Consider the following 20812-nt stretch of genomic DNA (forward strand, 5'->3'; position numbering starts at 1 on the left):
TGCATTTAAACAAATTTTGGAAACAAATTCTAGAACAAATTAAAAATTTTGAGTTAGAGATGAAAAAAATTTCATCTCTATTCGTGGATGGAAATGAGTTTCCAAATTGAAAACGTGTTTTTAATATTTTTCTTATATTACAAAATGACCACAAAAACTTTATAAAATTGCAACAGCAACCCAGAAACGTGTTAATCCTAAGGTCACTGGATCAGTTTTCTTAGACAAGAATTCAACCACTCTTCACCCGAAAACAAAACCAAACAACAGAAGTAAGATTGAAATTTAAAGAACATAATGTAAAGGAATGAAAATAGAAATGAAACAATCAAACCATAGCAAGAGACAAGCGATATATCTTGGTTCGGATTGCACCAATTGCAACCCTACATCCAATGTCCAAACCCCCACAAAGTAGTCTTTCGTTATTGATTAAACCAATCAGTACAATGGCAACCCTTCTCTTTCTATACCCAAGTACAACAATCCCTCATCCATAAGATTACAAGGCTACCTTTCCAGCCTTTCTCTCAGAATGAAATTTCACTCAATAACAATAGAAATGAGAAGATGATTGATCACTCTCTTCCCTTTCTATCCCACCCGAGTACAATCTTCTTGGAGATTACAAAGAACTTTCTTGGACACAAGTCTTTTCTCACACATTGCACTCGAACATAGAGCATGAGAATGAATTATTATCGCACACGCACCCCATGCCCTCTTATTTATAGAGTAGGCGGATATCCCAATGAAGACATAAACATATTTACAGTTTAACCCACCCCCCAAACTATCACTAATTACATAGTGGAATATAAAATCTTATTTAATTCTTCGTTGGCCCTCAAATGCACTACTTTCATTGATTTTCTTATCCTATACTTGAGACAATTTTTTAACAAAACGTTTCTTAGCGTTTCAGAAACAGAAAGATTAGGTTGCGTTCTTTTTGCTTTTCAATTTTCAATTTTAAGTTTTGAATTCATTTTCAGTTTTCTATTTTGGTAGTCTGTTTTTAGAAAATTAAAACGCGTTCTCTTTGTCATTTTAAAAAACTATTTCTCAAAACAGAAAATTAGAAAACGCGTTTTCTTTGAAATTTTGAAAATAATTTTTAATAATATTTTATTCAATAAATTTGATTATTCAGTAAATTAGAAATATTTAATGTTAATATATGATAAAAAAATATATACATTTTAAAATTAATGAATTTTGTAATATTTTTCCCATTATAATAATAAAATATGAATAAATAAATAAATAAATGTGTTTTGAGTTTAGAGTTTGTTTTGAATAAAAACACTCAAAACAACTTTTTGTTGTTTTGAGTTTTCTTTACAATTTTTTTTTTTGTTTTCAAAAATGCATTTTTAAAAACAATAAAGAGAACGCGTTTTCATTATTTTAGAAAATTGAAAACTAAAAATGACTTGAAAATAGCAAAGAGAACGCAGCCTTAATGTTTTGAAAATGCCGAAACGGTGCCCCTGAGAAGTTTCCATGCATCATAGCTCTCTCATCCTATACTCGAGACAACTTTTTAACAAAATGTTTCTTAGTGTTTCGGAAACAGAAAGATTAACGTTTTGAAAACGCCAAAATAATGTCCCCGAGAAGTTTCCATGCATCATAGCTCTCTCTTTCTCTCTCTGTTTCAATTCTATTGTTGAAGAAACCCTAGTCAGATCCAAGTTCTTAACATCCTGGTAGAGACTTGTTGTTTGAGAACAAAGGACACAAATAGGTTGTTGGATATACTAATCCAGATTGGCTTGGTTGTCTTACAGATAGGTGCTCTACCTTGGGCTATTATGTGTTGGAGGTAATTTAGTGTCTTGGAAGAGTAAAAAGCAAAATGCTGTGGCTAGATTTAGTGCAAAAACGGAGTATTGGGCCTTGGCTTTAGCCACATGTGAGTTGGTCTAGCTTAAGCAACTTCTCAAGGAGTTAAAATTTGAAGATTCAGGGCCTATGTAGCTTATTTGTGATATTTAGACAGCTCTTCATATTGTCTTTAATCTAGTTTTTCATGAGTGATCTAAACATATAGAGATGAACTATTACTTTGTGAGACAAAAGTTGATTTCTCGAGAAATTAGTACCTCATTTGTTGGCTCTAATAACCAGTTTGCTGATCTTCTTATAAAGGTATTACGGGGCTCTCGACTTGACAACATTTGTACCATAGTTGTCAAAGGCACAAGGTTCATTGAGGCGAAAATTAGTGCTTGGGGCCTAGGTATGAGGTGCAAGGCAAACCACAAGCCTCAAGCACATGAGGCGCACATTTATTCAAAATGCTTATAAAATACTTATATACTATTCTTTTCAATGCGTATAAGGGGATATATGCAAACTCAAAAATCATAAATGATTGAACATCACTGCCAAAGGATCCTAGCAAGTGGGAGATCCAACAGACCTCTAGCTTACCCAACTAGGTTTGCCCTTCACTAATTAGAATGTGCAATCAAATAAACAAGAAATAAGATTTAAGATGACAAATGGACAAGAAATAGAAGTTTAATACACTTATATATGCAAGGAGTGTGCCTCATCCTCCTTGAGCCTTGCACCTTGCATGAGGTGGGCACCTTGTACATAGGCAGTGCCTCAAGCATGGCACAACGCCTTAGTGGTGATGAGGTGCGCAAAGCCGTGCCTATGTGTGCATTGTGCCTAGGTGCGCCTTAGGCTCTCCTTTAACATCTATGATTTGTACCAAACTAGGCACATATGATGTGTATGCACCTGCTTGAGGGGAAGTGTTAGCTTTATAGTATTGTATATGCTTAGCCTTGTACATAGTGCTTTCTTAAGTTGTACTTAATAGAGTTGTATATATACCTATCACATGAATAAAATATTTAACATATTGGATAAGAGATGTCTTAAATTTAGTGTTGTTGGAATTTGAGAAGACTCACACTAATCATAATGGTTCTAACAAGTTTGTTAAAATCAAGATTTTAAGTGGGATCGAAAAAGGGTTCATAAGATCGAATCGTAAACTTGGATCGTAAAATCGTAAGATTTTAGAGACAATTAAAAATATCCATTACTCTTATGTAAATATAAGTTTATAATGATATAATTTTATAAAAAATGAATTAATATTGCTTAATAACATGATTATTTCAACCTTATTCCTTATTATGAATGAAATACATGTTACATATTTCAAAATAACTTCATCTATCAATTTCAAAAATACTAAATAATATGAAATTTTTAAATATGAAGTCCATTTATCATCATTCATCCATCCATAATGAAAATTTTGAATATTAGTTCATATAATGTAAATTCTCATAACTCATACGAGTCATAACCTAATATAAATAAAAACAACACATATTAGTAAACTTCTACATTACAAGCAATAATTATAATAAAATCTCAAACAAACATTCAATTCTTTAAGGAAACTAACAATAATTCACTTTCAAATTAAAGAAACCAACAATAATCAAATTAATAAAGGCAGACGAAGAAGAAATAGATGAAGTTGTGGTGGATAGGAATCACCGAATGAGACTAAGAAATTGCAAAAGAAGAAACAAACAAAGCTATATACCCATTTAGGCTAAATCTACAGTGGCACCGAGTAATGGGAGCTATGAATCGATTTGTGTTGCACGGAAACGGCGACACCGAGTAGGCGAGCACAAAAACGTCAATTTGTATTTGTGAATAGACAGTAGCTTAGTTGGCAGTTTGTGTTTGTGAATCGATAATGGCACCGAGCAATTGAAGTTGTGAATCGACAGTGACATTAAGCACCGAGCAACCATGCGACAGGGGGAACAACGGAAGGTTGTGACGAAGGTGTTTCAGAGAGATAAGAGTTCACAAAGGTAGAGGGCATCCCTCGAATCAGAATTAATACTACGCCGGTTAGATAAAGATGGAAAATGTTTCGTCTCTAACCTTTTTGTGCATAAAAGCTAAAATCAGTAAAATCGTTGCCCAACTCCTGATTCTACCTATTTTACCGAGTTAAATCGGGATTCACTCCAATTCTATTACAATTTAGATTTTATATGGGTGTTGAGTTGTTTAGAGCTTCGTGACACATAAAATCGCAAAATCGTATGAGTTGAATCGGGATTTTGACAACCATGGGTTCTGATATGTTGACAAAGGCATTACCAAAACAGAAAATTAAAACTTGTTAAGTTGCGCAGATAATGAATCTCTCCACACAATCATGAGGGAGGGATTTGTTGGGTTGGGTGTCCCTCTTATGTGGAGGGAACGGAAGTCCAAGGGCCATGTGCGTTGAGTCCATATGGATGGTACTTACATAATTTTGCTAGACTTTTGTTGGTTTTATTTTGTGGAAAGCCCTAGATATATAATGATGAGAGGGATATGATTTAGTAGAAAGAGAAAAATTTGGGGGGGGGAGGGGGGTGGAATTTTGGTGAAGGTTTGCCATTGAATACGGTAGAGAGATTTTTGGGTCTTTGACTGCACGGTGCAGCTTTTATCAAGCTAATTTTCAGATGGCAATTTGTTCTCCTATTGACCTGAAATTTTGACAGCAGGTTCACGACTCATAGCTCTTTGATTTAGATGGAGATCTAAATTGGAGGTTCTTAGACTAGGTTCCCGAGAATTTCTTTTCTCGGTTGGTGTTATTTTCTCTCTCTCTTGTTGGTTTCTGAATATGTCTGCCAAGAGTGGTTTCTCTTGATGATTTATGTGTGGAACTGGAATTGATGTGTGCCTCTAGTTATTGATTGTTAGGGAAGAACTTTTGTGTATTGCTATTATTCATTGATAGCGGCAGATTTGAGTGAATTTCAATCTCGTGGTTTTTACTTCACATTGAAGAGGTTTTTCATGTATATTTGTTGGTGTTGTGCTTGATTTGCTGTAGTCATTTCAATTTATATTGCTCCATATTTTTGCTTGGTTTAATTCCTATTAGGTTCCCACAAGTGTTGAGGGATTAATTTATTTTGAACATTATTGTATTGTGTTATTGCTGCATTGTGTTCTCTCCTAAGTCCTAACAAAGTGGTATTATGTCATGCACCTAGGGTTGTCCTAGGGTTTAGAAAGGAATTTGGAATAAACCAGGGGAGAGAGCAAAAATGGAGGGAGAAACAGAACAGAAAGAGAGGGAGAGAACAAAGAGAATTGAGGGAGAACATAGGAGATCGAGAGAGAGAAATGTAGAGAGAGATGACTGAAATCCAGATTATCTTTCCACAATGAGATTCTCTAACTACTCTAGCCTATTTATAGGTTGTTCTATCTTTTAGTTAGTAGTTAATTGAAAGGTACAACATGAATCAGCAGCCTAAGGTACAATACAATACGGTCAATGCATTATACTACAACTACTAGTACGTTTACTACTATACCCTTGGGGTCATGACATATTAGAGCCAGCATGTTGGGATTGTTCACTAAGTGGTCTTTGGTACATGACATTGAACTTTCTCGATTTTAGGTGTTGACAAACATGTAGGTGTGCATCTGGTGGATTGGGCACATAGGGCTAAAAGCACTCCTAAAGGCCGAGCACTTTGTTGACAAGGTTTTTTGTGGGCAACAGGGGTGTTGAGAATTTGTGTGGGGAAGAATGTCATAGACTGACTCTCTCGTGCTTAAGGCTAACTGAATGATGAGGGTGGTCTCTATTGTTCCTATTGGTTTACCAATATATTGGTTGTGATTGTAGGTACACGCCTTCAAGATGCCTTATTCGTAGCGTTTTAGCTTGCCACCTAGGAGAGTTAGGTTTCCCCCTACCCTTTGCTGCTCAAGAGTGGGATTGTGCATGAGGTTCCACTTGACTCGTAACAAATGGTATTAGAGCCAATTCAGTAGCTAGCTTGTGGGCTTTGCACACTAAATGGTCCTGAGTTTGCAGCATCTACCTATCTTGATTTCTGGCGTTGACAAGCATGTGAGTGTTCATCTCTAGTAGATCCAGCACTTGACTCCCCATGCATTCTGCTGGGGGTGGAGTAGGCAAGGTGTTTGCCGCACAACGAGGGCATTGTTGACTTGGGCAAGGGGAGAATGTCACGTATTATAAGTCATGGTGGTTAGGGGCAGCTAAACACTGAGGGTGGTCTCCATTATTCCTGTTGGTTTGCTAACATATTGGTTGTGGGTGTAGGTAATAGACATGCCTCTGGGATGTCTTTTTGTGATGGTTTAGGCTTTTAGCTTGTTGCGTAAGGGAGTCAGGCTAGCGCCTCCCCTTTGTTGCTCGGGGTGGGGCGTAGCACAAGGGTTTTTGCTTGTCCTGTGACAGGACTGCTCTTGTTATAGATGCTCTGCTGTTGTGTCTGCAAAATGTTGGGAAGACAAAAATGGGGAAGCATAAGATGAGTCGAGTTAAAAGAAAATTGAATTGTGAGCTGAATTTTGGTTCCCTGGATGGTCTTTTTGCGAGTTTGGATGTGGCAATGTGATAAAAGGACAAAATCAAATCTTTAGGACAGATTGTGAACTCAAATTGATACTGTCTGAAATTGATTTGTGGTATAAGCTTGTTACATGGACTTGGCTGCAATTCCTTGTCCTAGAGTTAGACTTGCCTAATTTTCATATCCAAGGAGACAAGAATTTGGATAAATCACAAACCTTTAAATACTTTTTAATTTGTTTAATGTTAAATAGCATTCATAAATTAAGAAAAGCATTCATAAAACATACTAACCTTTAGTGCATAGTGTTTTATGCATGATTTCAATAATAACACTTTTACTTCATATTTATTGAGCCTGTATCTATCTAATTATGTTGGATGCATATTTTGTATCTTTCCCAAGGGCCAAAAGTGTATGGCATTGATATTTCACCAATTTAGGAAAATACATGTAAACCATAAGTCATCCTGTGTTTACAGGGTTGAGGCTTGGATTTGTGGAAGAAATTTCCTGAGTGTCTAGCTGGGAGAATTGGCTTTTGAAGGAACTTGATAATTACAAGTGCAGAGGATTAGTTCCTGGACGTTCTAGAATGCCACTATTTGTCATTCCAGGGGCAAAAATGGCTAAAGATAGGGAAAGAATTAGGTTCTATTGGGGCTTGATTGGCTAGGGATTTTATGGAGGCAAAATAAGGACTTCTGTGTGGCCATAACTAGTAATAACCTGTGAATACTAATAAAAAGGAAGGAGGAGGTTTCAATTGTTAGTTTACTTGGAAAATTCTAAAGCCATCTTGCTTCAACCATAATGCTAAAGCTTCTTGCGAATTCAATTCACAAAACCCAAATCCTCAAGGTATTAAATTTCCTTTTTTTTTTTTTTGGGTATGCTGCTAGGCTGCTTTCAATTCCAGTGAGATTAAAGTTCTGAAACTGGAAGTTCAGAAACGATTACTTTAAATCCTCTGCAGACTTGATAATACATGACATATTGACCCTAAATATTATGCAGTAGGAACCATTGACAATAACTACAAACTATCCACACCAAAGTTCACAATAACTAGAAAAATTTGAAAACTTAATTCAACATCATTAGACTTATACTCTTAGCTGACTGTTCTACACGACTAATAAAATTATTCCAGAAATTTATTATGGGTAGTTAAAAAGTCTGAATGTGAAATTTTGGATTTTTGCCTTTTCTTCTTTTCATGCTCAGTGTAATGTGTGTCCTTCACAGACCTGATCAAATTTATGTTCTGAAATATGTGCTCTTTGTATTTCTTAGCTCTGGTTATTTTAAATCTCATTGGCCATTCCCTTGCCTCAGACCCCAAAAATTAAAAATAAAATAGTGATTAGTCATGAGAAGATACTTACGCACAACTCATTGCCAACAGTCTATATAAGCCTTTCTAACTAGGGAGAAGTTAATGATGGTTTTCCATCCATTAACAATCAACGTCAGCAATATGTTTGCAGTCTCAAATATCAAAATGGAAAACTATGAATAAGGTCTAGTTTTGACACATTGTCTTCAGTATGCCTTGTTTGGTAACTTTGGTCGTATAGAGATTAGAAAGTTTTGGAATGAGAAATTAATTCCTGTTTTTAAGGAAAAGGGCAAGGGAGATGTCATGCTCTTGTGCCCTGCTCCCGTGTATATGCTATTGGGATGATTACTCTGGCCTCCCTTGAGGTTTGGTGAAAATACAGAGTGTTGCTGTATTTTTTGAAATTACGAGGACCTCCCCTACTGTAAACAAATAATGTTAATTGACCTGTTTTGCCCCTAATTTCTTTACTCTTCTCTCTCCCCTAAAATAAAATAAACTAAACTATATATTTTCTAAAAACACAAATATAAACTAAAATATATTTACAGAGAATTTATTATTAAATTACAAAAATTATATTTTTATTATATAAATATAAACTAGAAATTTGTAAAAATATAAATATAAACTAGAAATTTGTAAAAATATAAATATAAACTAAATATATATCGATATTCTCTAAAGAAAATATATATGACATTAAATATATAAATTATATTTTCTAATTACAGAATATATTGAAAATATATTTACTAATACATACACAAATATAATAATTTTAGATAATTACATAAATTTAAAAGTGGCGGGCAGCAACCATTGTCAGTTGGCTACCACCATCTGGCAAGGTTCAGTGAAGGCAATGGGGTTAATCGAACTGAACATGAGAAAGAGCGAGGGAGGGGAGAAAGAGATGATTGGAGAATCAGGAGGGGGGAAAATGAAAGGTCATTGAAACATACTAAAAAGAGAGCAAAATATGAGACAAACATTAACAAATCCAGATGAAATGAAAGAGTGTGCGAGAGAATCAAAAGAGGGGAAACGAAAGGTCACCAAAACTTTACCTCGTTGTGACCAATGAGATTAATCTTCTCCTTGAAGATGAGGTCTCAAAATCAAAAGCTGAGCCAGCGCCTGAAGCAGCTCTATTTTAGGGCACAATTCAAGCTTTGGGAGACACCATGGTTGTCTATGAAGATGAGGAAGATAGGAAACCCCCATTGGAACCCTACGATGGCTGGGTTGGATTTGGGCAAGGACTCATAACCAGCTCAGAGAAGAAGAGGGGGGGGGGGGGGGGGATCATTGGCGATGACCATGGTGCTAAGAGAGGGAGGAGAGGAGAGAGAAAGCAGGGAGAGAGAAATGAGGGTACTTTTGGTATTTTGAAAAAAAAAATTAACCGCAGTTAACTAACAGTAGGGGGCAAAGTGTTATATACTTTGAAAAGTTAAGGGAGGTGTTTGTATTTCAAAGAACACAAAGGGTATTGTGTGTAACTTTGCCAAATTTCAAGGGAGGCCAGTGCAATTATTATGTAATTTCATTCTAATTTCTTTTCCATTTTCAGTCATGACATATCATTGATGGTGCGTTTTAGTGGACTCTGCAAACTCCTTTATGGAGTCTAGAAGCAATTTGATCACATAGCATCTTGAAGCTACAACTGCATGGTGATGCTAGTCTGATGTGAACCAGTACGACTCAAGACACTTCTATTATTACATTCATCTTGGTAGCTCTCTTAGATCTTGAACTTTTTGACTTGCTCCTTGATTCTAAATGTTACAATGGTCTTCTAGTTGTAAATGATGTTTTTTTTTTTTTTACCTTTAATAGGATCAAATTTTTTCTTGAGGCAATTTAATATTGATGACCTGCTTCACTGCTATTGAAACAATATGATAATGAATAGAGATGTGTAAATTTTTCTTTTGATATCCCAAATTCATGTTAGTGCTTAGTTTCCTTGTGATTTCATAACTCAATGTTCCTTGGGGACAGCCAGCATTTTGGGCTGTGTTTTGTAGTATGTTTGCTAGATTCCTACAAATAACAAAGGGTCTTACAAATTGCTGTTCTTCTTGCTCCAGGTTGTACTTGAAGGCCGTTGGAAAGAAGGTTTTATGGCGATGGCAGCAATAGGTGCAACAAATGTTGGGTCCATTGAGGTTGAGTGCTTCTTAGCCCTTCTCATTATGTCCTTTATTTTTTATTCACTTTTGTTCCTTGTTCATATATTTGTTGCATGAGGTAACTTTGGGAGATTATCAAGTTCTCATAACCCGAATTACATTTTCAGTGGCATAGTGCACCAGTATATGTAACTGATCTTTTTTGTGGCAAATAGGATTATGGTTATCCATCCGTATGGATCTTATAAGGGTAACTGTTTGGCATATTAGTAAATAATTAGTTGTCAAGAATGATTAACAAATTAGAATCTATAAGTAGTTACCATGTAAAATAATGTTATTAGACTTGGGTTTGTACCCAAGTCTAACCTTTCCTAGGGACCTGCTTCTTTGAATCTATGTTACATGGACTCAGGTACTACTGTTATTCATGCCCAAGCATCTGGCTGATCTAATTCTTAGGTCTAAGAGTCTGAGAAATGAGAATACAACTAACTTTAAACATTTAGACATTTTTCATTTATTAATGTAAAAATCGTGTTCCTAAACTAGGATGTGTTTTCTACATATAGAATGAGAGTTCTATAAATACATTCGTACTTTTTTATTATCCTTTTATTTTAGCTTTTTTGAAGCTGGTTTCCATCTAACCATGCCAGGTGCGTATCTCATAATTGAAGGGTCAAGTGTATGACATAGGCAATTTCGTCAATTTTGAAACGTCCGTGTAACAGACCTAGACGCTAGCTAGTGGACTTTGTTGGCACACGTATCTTATGGGTATCTGCATTTTGACTCAAATAGTTATGAGTTGATAATACTGCATTGCTGAGATGCATTCCCATATGGAGGAGTACATATTGTCTACGCATGTTCCTTACTAGCTCCACTGGAATTTTAGATGATTGTATTCTCCATACTTTGGTCATCCATGTTGACTTGCTATGGTAATTTAACTTGTTTGGGGACCTCCACGCAACAGCTTTTCATTGAACCTGAACTGAGGACAAATCGACCAGGAAAGAAGTTGCTGCACTCAGAACCTCCTGAAGAACGGGTCTATGAACCTGAAGGCAATGGTGTGATGCTTAAGAAAGGCAATGAGGTTAGAGAGCCAATAAAATTTTCTGCTTTAACTGTTTCAAGCTTAGCTTTGGGACTTCATCTTCCTAGTGAAGCAGAAGCAGTAGCGCTTCCTCTATATCGATCTTGCTTCATAAGTAATGGCCAAATCAGTAACAAACAAATAATAGGTATTATTATTTTGTATCTGAGCACCTGTAAGGATGCATTCCCCCATTAATTCTTCTTCTTCTTCTTCTTCAGGTGGCTGCTTTCAACATGGGGTCGACGGTGGTACTTGTATTCCAAGCCCCGGTATCCAATTCTAATACTTCATCAGAATTCAATTTCTGCATCGAACAAGGGGATAGAATCCGAGTTGGAGAAGCAATTGGGAGGTGGCGGCATGATTGATCACTAAAAGCAGCAGCAGCCTGCCAATTTGTGGTGCTTTGGCTTCTTCACTGAAGTGAATGCTCACAGCTACAGCCCCCAAGCCAACTACCATACATCTTTCAGTTATCGGCAAGGACTTGTACTGCCATATGACTTTAACTAATGCCAGCAATTATTTTTGATTGATGAAAAGTTTGCTTTAATTTTGTTGGTTTTAGACTCTTTTTTAACTTTTGAACTTGAACATCCCATCCCATCCCATCTGCTTGTTCTTAGATATGAAATGCCGACCCACAGTCGTAGCAGATGAGAAACCAAGTTAAGTCTTGGAAATCAACCCTAAAGTTAGTTTGGAGTTCAACATCGATATCAGACTCATTAAAATGATATTATTTTTAATAAGTCTTAAATATTAAATTTAAATCATAGGTAGGGATTAAACAACTCACATGAAGTGTTAGTAAAATTGAAATCACATGGGTCTGGGTTGAGTTTACCTTACTAGAATAGTTAAAAAAATTTAAGATAAATTACAGTCAACACTCTTAAAATTTGATGAAAAAATAAAGACATTCTAAACATTTGAAAAATGACAAATAATTTTCCAACCTTTTAAAGGTTTGCTTCATATTCCTCTACATTTATTTTATTGCCCGTAAAGTTTTCAAAATCATAAAAATACTCTCAACTTCATACTTTCTAGTGTCTAATTCTCTTCTCCTTTCCCTTCCTTTTTTAATGACCACTGTGAAAGGTACGAGGGCGGTCAAATAAGCCATTGCTGAAGAATGAGGTTTCAATGAAGCCCCATCATAATGGTGTAGAAGATGACGATAATGAAGGTGGCGAAGAAGATGGAGAATAAGGAATAAAGAAGATGAAGATATCTCTTCCTCTCTCTCTCTCTCTCTCTCTCTCAAATTTTTGTTGATTTGAAAAAAATATAATTTCTATTTTTATATAACAATAGATATTATAACAATCACGTCAAGTCAAGAGTCTTTTTAAGGATTTACTCTAAATTAAAAATAGATATTATCTATTATTACATAAAATTATATTTTTTTTACTCAAAAGTCTAGCAGACTCCCTGCAAAAATGGTATCTAAATTAATAAAAATTATTTTGCGGAATCTTAAGACACAATAACGTAATTTTACATTGAAAATATATATAATTTAAAAAAAATAATATACTGTTCTTTGATAAACTAAATTTCCGCACCATTGACAGGTGGGCATACTTCTCGCTTGCTGTTGCGCCTCGGCTTCTTACCATCCCATCTTATCCGGTTCATCCTCACCGTGAATCAGCGCTTTCCACGTGTTGATACCGGAGAATCTCCGAAACGGCGTCGTAAAGCTCTGGCTGGACGGATCCAGCTCTAACCCTCTCCCTCTCTCCCTCGCCCTCGCCCTCGCCTGCTGGAAACGTAATCCAGAGAGAGAGAAGCATGAGCTTCTTCCGACGAGTGAATGCGAGCGTTCCTCAAGCGTTTGGTTTTGCAAGAAGGCCATTCAATTCGCTGAAAATCGCCGTCGACTCCCTCGATTCCTCCGCCCCCCCTTCTCTCATCCACGGGATTCACCAATTCCATTGTCCAGTACCTTTCTGCTTCAACTCTCTCCAATAATTACGTTTTCTGAGTGGCATTCTTTCGCTCTCCTGCGTTTCTGAGATCTATGTTCTCTTGACTAGGATGTGGTCGGCATTGTCGCGAAGCTATCGGAATGTATCGCTTCGAGAGGGGGAAACATCCTGAACGCCGACATCTTTGTTCCTCAAAATAAGCAAGTCTTCTATTCCAGAAGGTCTTCATTTTCATTCCCTGCCTAACTACATATTTTCAATTGCTTCATTTCTGTCTTTAGGAAGATGGTATCCTTGGAAAATGCATGACATGAGACTCTTGCAGTTAATAAGTTTTTTTTGGAGGATGTTTATAAGCGTTTTCGTTCAAAGTATATGACCGATAATGAATCTAATTTAGTATTATAATAAACCTGGCCATTCTGAATGAAATTGCTCTTATCTTTAAATAAGCGATCCTAATTCACTGTTAGATTTTCCAGCTGATTATTATCTGGCTTTTGAGTTCTAGGATAACTATCTTGTTATTCTTTGGCAGGCATTATGTATTTGATTTTATAGGAGAATGACCACGTATACAAGGGATGGATCACTTAGAATTGAGTACAGGACTTTAGGTTAGTAGTCGTTGTTTCTCATTTTTTCTTGTGGGAATTGATATGATAATGTGTTCAACCAGAAAAGGTAGAAAAGTGTAATTTGGATGTTGGTAGGAAAATTTTAGCTGTTTGTTATTGAAGTTTAGAAGAAATCATGAAAGCTAAAATGTTACATTTAGGCCCTCATGAAAAATAATGTTAACTTTGGATGAAGAAGTGGCAGCAATTCAAATCTTATTATGATCTGTCAAAAGAATAGGCTTTCTAGTGGAAGCATTCAGTCATTCTAGTAGTGGGTGTCTTTTACGTGTGAATTCTGCCTTATCGTTTAGAAGTTCAAACTTGAGTATTTTGTCAGGCACCATCGTCTTTCTTCTAATGCCTAGTTCTTTCGCAAACGCAAGACATGATGTCAACATTTTCCACTGGATATGTAGAAAGTAAGAAAATGCTTCTTCCTTAAGAAAGTCTTATTTAGATAAAACATTTATAGATGTGGTTAAGTTGTATTATCTGATATTCAACTCTCCATTAAGAAAAGAATAACAAATTGGCTTAAACACTAGCAGTGAGAAGTTTCTAGTTCTGCAGCTGATATGACATTGCATTTGATATGTAGAAAGTAAGAAAAGTCACATTGACAATACAAATCCATGCAAAAGAAAAATGTGGCAAAATTTTATGTTGGATGCCCTTCCTAGCACAATCCTTTAGTGAAGGAATGATGAAATAAAGTTCAAACACTATCGTCATATGAAAAAGTTTTATTAGATGGTGGTGCAACAAAAATCTAACTGTAGTATATTCTGCTACAACTTGACAGCGAATTTGTATTTGATCCTGCTAAATGGCCACGGGTAAAGATGGAAGAAGACTTCCTGCAGTTGTCAAAGATGTTCAACGCAATAACATCTGTTGTTCGTGTGCCTGCTTTGGATCCCAAATACAAGATTGCAGTTCTCGCTTCAAAACAGGTGTTGCTTTAGTCTTCTTTAATTGCACTCTGCTTTATAAAATGATGGATAGAAGATTAGAATTTGTAAACTGAAGCATGCAAAACCTTGTAGTACAACATTTTTTGCTCATTGAAGCTGCCATAATATTGGTGCAGGACCATTGTCTGGTTGATTTGTTGCATGAATGGCAGGATGGACTACTTCCGGTGGATATAACTTGCATAATAAGGTGAAGTAGAATAATCTTTTACTAAGTTTTTATATCTAACCCTTTTTTTTTTTTACCTGACTATTTGAGTGCATGTCCTTTACAGCAACCATAATAGAGGTCCAAACACCCATGTGATTCGTTTTCTTGAAAGGCATGGAATCCCTTATCATCATTTACACGCAACTAATGGGAATAAGAGAGAGCTAGAAATCTTGGAACTGGTTCAAAATACTGACTTTCTAGTACTTGCTAGATACATGCAGGTAAATCTAATCTTGGGACATGCAATTTCTATGTTATACCTAATATACTTTATCAAGTAAATACACACTGTTTGCACATGCCTTTGGCAGTTAAATTTCAGAATTGTGACAGTAGAAAATGGGATGCTCCTGGTTTCCATGGATTAAATAATCAGTTTCAATAATGGGTTGAAAACCTTACTCTTTATTTACATAGGTACTATCTGGAGATTTTTTGCATAGTTATGGAAAGGATATAATTAACATTCACCATGGTCTTTTGCCATCATTCAAGGGCGGGAATCCTTCTAAACAGGTTATGTTTTTTGTTTCTTTTATGGACAATGCAATGCTCCTATATTAACCGTCTCCCTGATTCTTCATATGTTTTACTATTTCATATTCCCAGGCCTTTGATGCCGGAGTGAAATTAATTGGTGCAACTAGTCACTTCGTCACAGAAGAACTTGATGCAGGGCCTATTATTGAACAAATGGTGATTTCTCTAATTTACTACTTAAGTGAAATTTATTTCCCTCTAATCTTTTATCATTTTGTTAAGCTAAATAATATCAGTTGAAAAGTTAACGGTGTCTCAAATTATGATGGGAATATCAAATGAAATATTCTCTTCTTTACTACTGTTTAATTTTAATTTTATCCCTTGACTAGGACGTGAAGCAGAAACGGGCCCAGCCTGTGTTCTCCTTAAATGTAGATGTTTGTATAAGAATATGGACAAGTGGCTTACATGCTTAGGGTCTGGGGAGACTCAAGGGAAATGGTTCTCATTGGCCAAAGTTCACAGAAGTGTTTATAATGCTTCTGCTATACGTGTATGATAAAAAGCCTTGCATTTCATTAGTGTGCTTAACTATAATTCTATATTATTTTCCTGATTTCTTAATCATCCAGTATTTATCAAAAGTAAGTCCTTCATGGTTTAGCTCAGAATCCTGTGCGGTTTGGCCAACAAATTTAGGCTCCAAACTTGATGCCACAATTACCCAATTATCTCGTAACTCTGTTTCTTTGTTGTAATTGCCTGGTGACACCAATTTTTGCCACGAGATGTACAACAATCACAAGCCTTAATCCCATTAGGTGGTGTAGATACATGACTTTTAGACCTCCACCCATCTTTGTCCATAGCTATAGTGACCATTATATCTATGTCCTGTCTAAGGATTTTCCACCAAGTTTTATTTGGATTTTGCTATCCTCTTTTCCTGCAAACTTCCTTCCTTTCATCCACTCAACTCACAGATTTTCCCACCAAATGTAGATTTCTAAAATCCTTTATGGTGTATGTATGACTGGGTAATGTTTAATAAATTTCCTATAGTATATATCTAGAACATTATAAGAAAACTGTATCATGTAATCACTGGTCCCAGTATAAGTTAATTGGTTATCGCATTCGTGAAATTCTTGTCGGTGTGTCTTAAGAATTCTTGGGCATCCAAATTCTAGAAACAGTTGGTTATTTTTTTCTTAACTTAAGGTGTGTCCGTGGCTTATTAAATTATTCCCAATTTCTAATCCTGCAATTTGTGTTTATGCATTCCCTTTTTTTTCTCTCTCTTTTTTTTTTTTTAAACCACTCTTTCTCTCTCTCTGCCATATGTATTTGCCCATTCTCTTACGTATCGGGAAATGTATGATCCTTGGTTAATTGTTATTAATAGCAGGTATGAGAAATTAAAAAGTTCTTATTTTGGGTGCTATGGTTTCTGAATAGGGGTGGTGTTATTTTGTTGGATCTAGGTTGAGAGAGTTTCACATAGAGATAATTTGCGAAGCTTCATACAAAAATCACACAACCTTGAGAAACAGTGCCTTACGAAGGCAATAAAATCGTACTGTGAATTGCGGGTGCTGCCTTACGAGGAAAACAAGACTGTTGTATTCTGAGGGCCACTAGCTGAGAAAATGCAGTTGAAAGGTGAAATCTGTATGTATATTTTGGATATTCTTTTGAATTGTTCAATACAAATTCCTTATATTTAGCTGTGCTGCACAACTGCACAGATCACCATTTCGAAATTCCTGTTGTTAATTACTTAATTTCCACCTTGGGACTCCTGAATCATATGTGATTATGGGGAGAAAAATATCAATTCTTGATATGATCGTCAAGAGTTTTAATCCCCAGTTTGGAAGGGTAAGGGTTTAGCGTTTGACAGAATTTTCAGTTTTTTATTTTAATTTTTTTCTATTCATTTTTATTTTCAATTTAAAAAAAAAAACTGATCATGTTTAAACTCTATTTATTTTCACTCTTGTATGCCCACGCATATCATTGTAGGCAACCAGAGGAGACACTAAAGCCTGCACTGCTACTACCTAGGACTCAAATCATCCCGGGGATTCAAAAGCGTGTCGCCGGCTGAGAGACGACTCTTGAAATAGGGTCATTAATGGCCATTCCAAAATGACATTGGGTTACCGACGGTGAGTGGTAAGGGAGGAGGTAAAATGAAAAATGTAAAAATATACATTTTTATTATTATTTTAAAAATAAAAATGAACAATCAAACGTCGTTTTCTATTTTCACTGTCAAAATAGTCAAAAAGGAAAACTAAAAATTAAAAAAAAAAAAAAAAAAGACAATCAAATGAGCATAAACATTTCCATGTGGGTATTCTCCTTAAACTTGATAAAAACATTCATACTTCAAGACTTCCATCCGTTCCCAGAACAGTAAAAATTAGAAAGGTGAATGTTTCCATTCCAGGGAAGTGGTGCTGGAGCTGCTGGATGGAGCAAAAAATGGGAGTGTCGTAAAAGGGGCAGTGTGTAAGTTAAAACAAATTTTTCCCAGGAAATAAACTGATCCACCCTGGCCTCTGGCAATGGGTACTCACTCTATATCCCCATCCGACAATGCACCACGGACTAACAAGACATCTGTACGTAGTATGAACAACCTAAAATTAGATAGCCTTTTGTACGTCTAAATCTAAATGCTTGAAACTGCGCTCGCGCTCAGGCTCAGCTTCCTCCTCCACATAGCTGGTGGTGGTTTGACGAAGCAGATGTTGCAACGCTTCCACCCACTCCTGTTTGTGGATCTTGTTCTTGCACTTGAACTCCACAACTCCCTGTGCTGTTTTGACTCCAAAATACATTTCCACGTTTTCCAACTCAAATTCTTTCCTGGACGTCCACGCAGAAACGTCATCGCATACGCCATAAACAACACCTGGTGACAGTCATGGCATGCATCAGACAACGTCAACGTCGTCGTCTACAGCAGAACCCCATCAAATCAAAATTTTGATTTTTGATTGCAAGGCTTTCTGAAAGGTGAGTGCGTGCTTACCTTTATTCTTCTTGGTAAGGGCTCCTCCTATATGCTTGCTTTTCATCTTTATTATGACCTGCCATGCCCAGTGAATTTTTGTCTCAGAAAACACACAACCCATTTTGTCAGTATTGTGTTGCAATAAAACAGACGATCTGGTTTGTTTTACCTCAGATTTCTTGTTGATATACACGGACACATTCTTCCACCGTAATATTCCTGTGCAAGCAAAATGATACATCTTCTTGAGTAGAGTATGCACCCATCAGAAAACACAGAATTAAATGAAATGTTCGTGGCCAAATATATCTATTAGGTGAAACCCCAAGAATTTAATTGAGGGATCAAATCTCATCTTAAAACTTTTAGGCAAGGCCCCATTTGATTTCGCTGTTAGTTTTCAAATTTTGGGTGTTCGTTTTCCACTTTCAGAAACGCAACATCGTTTGTGTTTGCAGAAATTGGATGGCACCTCGAAGGGAATAATCACGGCGTCATGCACTAAGTATTTTCTATTTTCTGAATGAAATAGATGAATGATGAGCAAAATAAAGCAGTAAAAGAGAGAGAGTGACCTTTTCGTGTGTGGTGCAACAAATCACCAGAACAGGGAGGATGAGGATCCTGCACCTCCATTTCACCATTAAAAGAAGCAGCCCTCTGAGCTTCTGTTGTTGCACCTTTGTCACATGGACTTATGGAGGAGGCATTCTTCTTTCCTTCTCTGGAAAATCTGGCTTTCAGAGCTGCTTCTCCTCGCAAAGCTTATTCAAGAGGAGGAGGAATTTTGACACCATCAGTGGGCGACTGGCCAAAAGAACATGTATAATGCAGTACAGAAGGGTAGCTATATTTACTTGAGCTGCAAAGATCTTGTTGACTGCCTGTCTGTATCTTTGAACTAGTCGTTAAAAGCAGTCAAGAAGAGTGAGTGGGGGGGGGTTATCAGAGTTTAGTTCTGCTTTCTATAAATTAGTTCTGATTCGTATGTGTATTTTAATAATATGAGCCTAAATCAGAGAAACGAATGTCTAATCTAATAAAAATAAATAAACAAAGATTATAAGAAATAAGATAGTGATTATTGAAGAAGATAAAATAATTTCTGATTGAATCAATCAATCAGATCAGATGCAGGAAGATGAAGACGGGAAAGAACTGATCGAATCAGAAGAATACCTGTTGCAGCCGCCGCCGTGAAAGTCACTATCTCACTAGGGCTCCGAATATCAACCGCCGATCTCACAACAACAGCCACACGATCATGATCAACCCCCGCCGATTCAGCCTTCTCGATGCAATGAGATGCGAGGAGCTCCGTCGCCGACGCCATAGCCGCCCCCAATTTCGACCCCGAGCCTTTCGAGTTCTCCGCCGCAGTCACAGCAGCCAACGCCGCCGCTAGTCCCGCGACGGAGAGGGCGGCGTGCATCCGCGCATTTTCCGCTCGCGCTTTGTCTTTCTTCTTCGGCGCGCCATTTTTGAATTCCTTGTTCTGGAACCAGCGGCCGATCGACCTCGTTCTCCGAGAGCTGAACGATCCCGTGATCTTCCCGGACTGCAACAAAGCACGGACAAATCAGAGAAGGTAACAAGCAACCTTCTGAAATTATCTCTTCTTGACATTTCTTATTCTGAATCATAATTGTTGCTAGAAAAACACCAAACAGCAGAGAAATTAAATTCACTTGGTTATAGAAGTCGTATTTCTATCACGACACGAACTAGGTAAATTCGATCAAAATTCAAAGCGACAACTTACGCGTACGGGAGAAGCAACTTTCTCGGGGGTCGTTGCATTTGGATTCTTATCAACAAGGATAGGTCTCTGCTTGAATGCCAGAGCTCTGGTGATCTCGGAAGCGGAGAGACTCCAGGATCTGGACAAGAACTCCATGGGCTCCTTGGGCGTTTGCGGAATCGACGGAATGTTTGACACCATCTTCAGCTCTTCCTCCTCGTCCACATTATCCAGATAACGAAACGAACTATTTTTCCTCCAACCCCCCCATAAATTACCTCCGTCCATTAAAGGAGTTGCTCAAATATCAGCAACCCTTTATTATATACCTCTGTTCTATACCAGCAAGTTACGATTGAAACAATTGTAATATATATATTATGTATGTACAGAGAGAGAGAGAGAGAGAGAGAGAGAGAGAGGTTTTTGCGGACCTGAAAGAGAAACTATGAAGAAGTTTTGAGAGAGGGATTTGGAGCTTTATTATATGAAGAGTGAAAAGAGGGGGGGAGACAATGGCTTAAAAGAGAAGGAAAATCAAAGTCTCGTGCTTTGGGAGCCCCCCCACAAATTCAGGTCGGGAAGCTTCCTTTGTTTAGGCACCGACCAAAGAGACTGATGTGAGATATAATTAATTGGTATATATCGGTAGCCGACTGTGATCGTGTTATATATATATATATATTTATATACATATATATATATATATATATAGAGAGAGAGAGAGAGAGAGAGAGAGAGAGAGGGGAGGGTGGAGCTTGAATCGCGAATGTTGTTTTCTTCCTCTGCCCAGATTCATTTTCAACACAGCAAGACAGAGGAAAAC

At 36.8% G+C, this 20812-nt stretch overlaps 3 protein-coding genes across 9 annotated transcripts in view; 2 read left to right on the forward strand and 1 right to left on the reverse strand.

Moving 5' to 3' along the window:
- The window catches only part of LOC127812687 (phosphatidylserine decarboxylase proenzyme 1, mitochondrial), a 53380-nt gene extending 41792 nt beyond the window's left edge, over window positions 1-11588 (forward strand). For all 3 annotated transcript variants that reach the window (XM_052353192.1, XM_052353193.1, XM_052353194.1), the window contains 3 exons: window positions 9840-9917; window positions 10864-10986; window positions 11208-11588. In XM_052353192.1, the coding sequence (XP_052209152.1) occupies window positions 9840-9917; window positions 10864-10986; window positions 11208-11357 (351 nt within the window). In that variant the 3' untranslated portion in view covers window positions 11358-11588. The remainder of the gene's footprint in view (window positions 1-9839; window positions 9918-10863; window positions 10987-11207) is intronic.
- A 992-nt stretch (window positions 11589-12580) lies between these two features.
- Window positions 12581-19960, forward strand: LOC127812689 (formyltetrahydrofolate deformylase 1, mitochondrial). 5 transcript variants are annotated; one of them, XR_008025992.1, is made up of 9 exons: window positions 12584-12942; window positions 13038-13150; window positions 14352-14502; window positions 14640-14713; window positions 14799-14958; window positions 15155-15253; window positions 15347-15433; window positions 15610-15773; window positions 16705-16853. XR_008025992.1 is itself a non-coding variant. In XM_052353198.1 (9 exons), the coding sequence occupies exons 1-8, from the start codon at window positions 12793-12795 to the stop codon at window positions 16849-16851; spliced, it is 981 nt and encodes a 326-aa protein (XP_052209158.1). In that variant the 5' UTR covers window positions 12587-12792; the 3' UTR covers window positions 16852-16882; window positions 18704-19960. The 5 variants fall into 5 exon arrangements, 3 of the variants coding, with proteins under 3 accessions (XP_052209159.1, XP_052209158.1, XP_052209157.1); XM_052353198.1 differs by lacking the exon at window positions 15610-15773 and adding an exon at window positions 18704-19960 and having other exon boundaries at window positions 12587-12942; window positions 16705-16882; XM_052353197.1 differs by lacking the exon at window positions 15610-15773 and adding an exon at window positions 17246-17482 and having other exon boundaries at window positions 12587-12942; window positions 16705-16882.
- On the reverse strand, window positions 17737-20274 carry LOC127812688 (VAN3-binding protein-like). Its single transcript, XM_052353196.1, has 6 exons — window positions 20008-20274; window positions 19425-19803; window positions 18821-19009; window positions 18415-18464; window positions 18264-18321; window positions 17737-18143 (listed from the first exon to the last, which is right to left on the reverse strand). Exons 1-6 carry the CDS (start codon window positions 20272-20274, stop codon window positions 17875-17877), a joined length of 1212 nt encoding a protein of 403 aa, XP_052209156.1. The 3' UTR covers window positions 17737-17874.
- Window positions 20275-20812: the final 538 nt, after the last annotated feature.

The sequence above is a fragment of the Diospyros lotus genome, chromosome 11, assembly GCF_014633365.1.
Source record: "Diospyros lotus cultivar Yz01 chromosome 11, ASM1463336v1, whole genome shotgun sequence".
NCBI lineage: Eukaryota > Viridiplantae > Streptophyta > Magnoliopsida > Ericales > Ebenaceae > Diospyros > Diospyros lotus.

Coding starts and splice junctions, on each gene's coding strand:
- LOC127812689 (XM_052353198.1), top strand. CDS start 12,793: ATGAGCTTCTTCCGACGAGTGAATGCGAGCGTTCCTCAAGCGTTTGGT. Junction 13,151..14,351: donor CAAGTCTTCTATTCCAGAAG/GTCTTCATTTTC, acceptor ACAACTTGACAG/CGAATTTGTATTTGATCCTG. Junction 14,503..14,639: donor CAGTTCTCGCTTCAAAACAG/GTGTTGCTTTAG, acceptor ATATTGGTGCAG/GACCATTGTCTGGTTGATTT.
- LOC127812688 (XM_052353196.1), bottom strand. CDS start 20,274: ATGGACGGAGGTAATTTATGGGGGGGTTGGAGGAAAAATAGTTCGTTT. Junction 19,010..19,424: donor CACGGCGGCGGCTGCAACAG/GTATTCTTCTGA, acceptor CTCTTGAATAAG/CTTTGCGAGGAGAAGCAGCT. Junction 18,465..18,820: donor GTTGCACCACACACGAAAAG/GTCACTCTCTCT, acceptor TTGCTTGCACAG/GAATATTACGGTGGAAGAAT.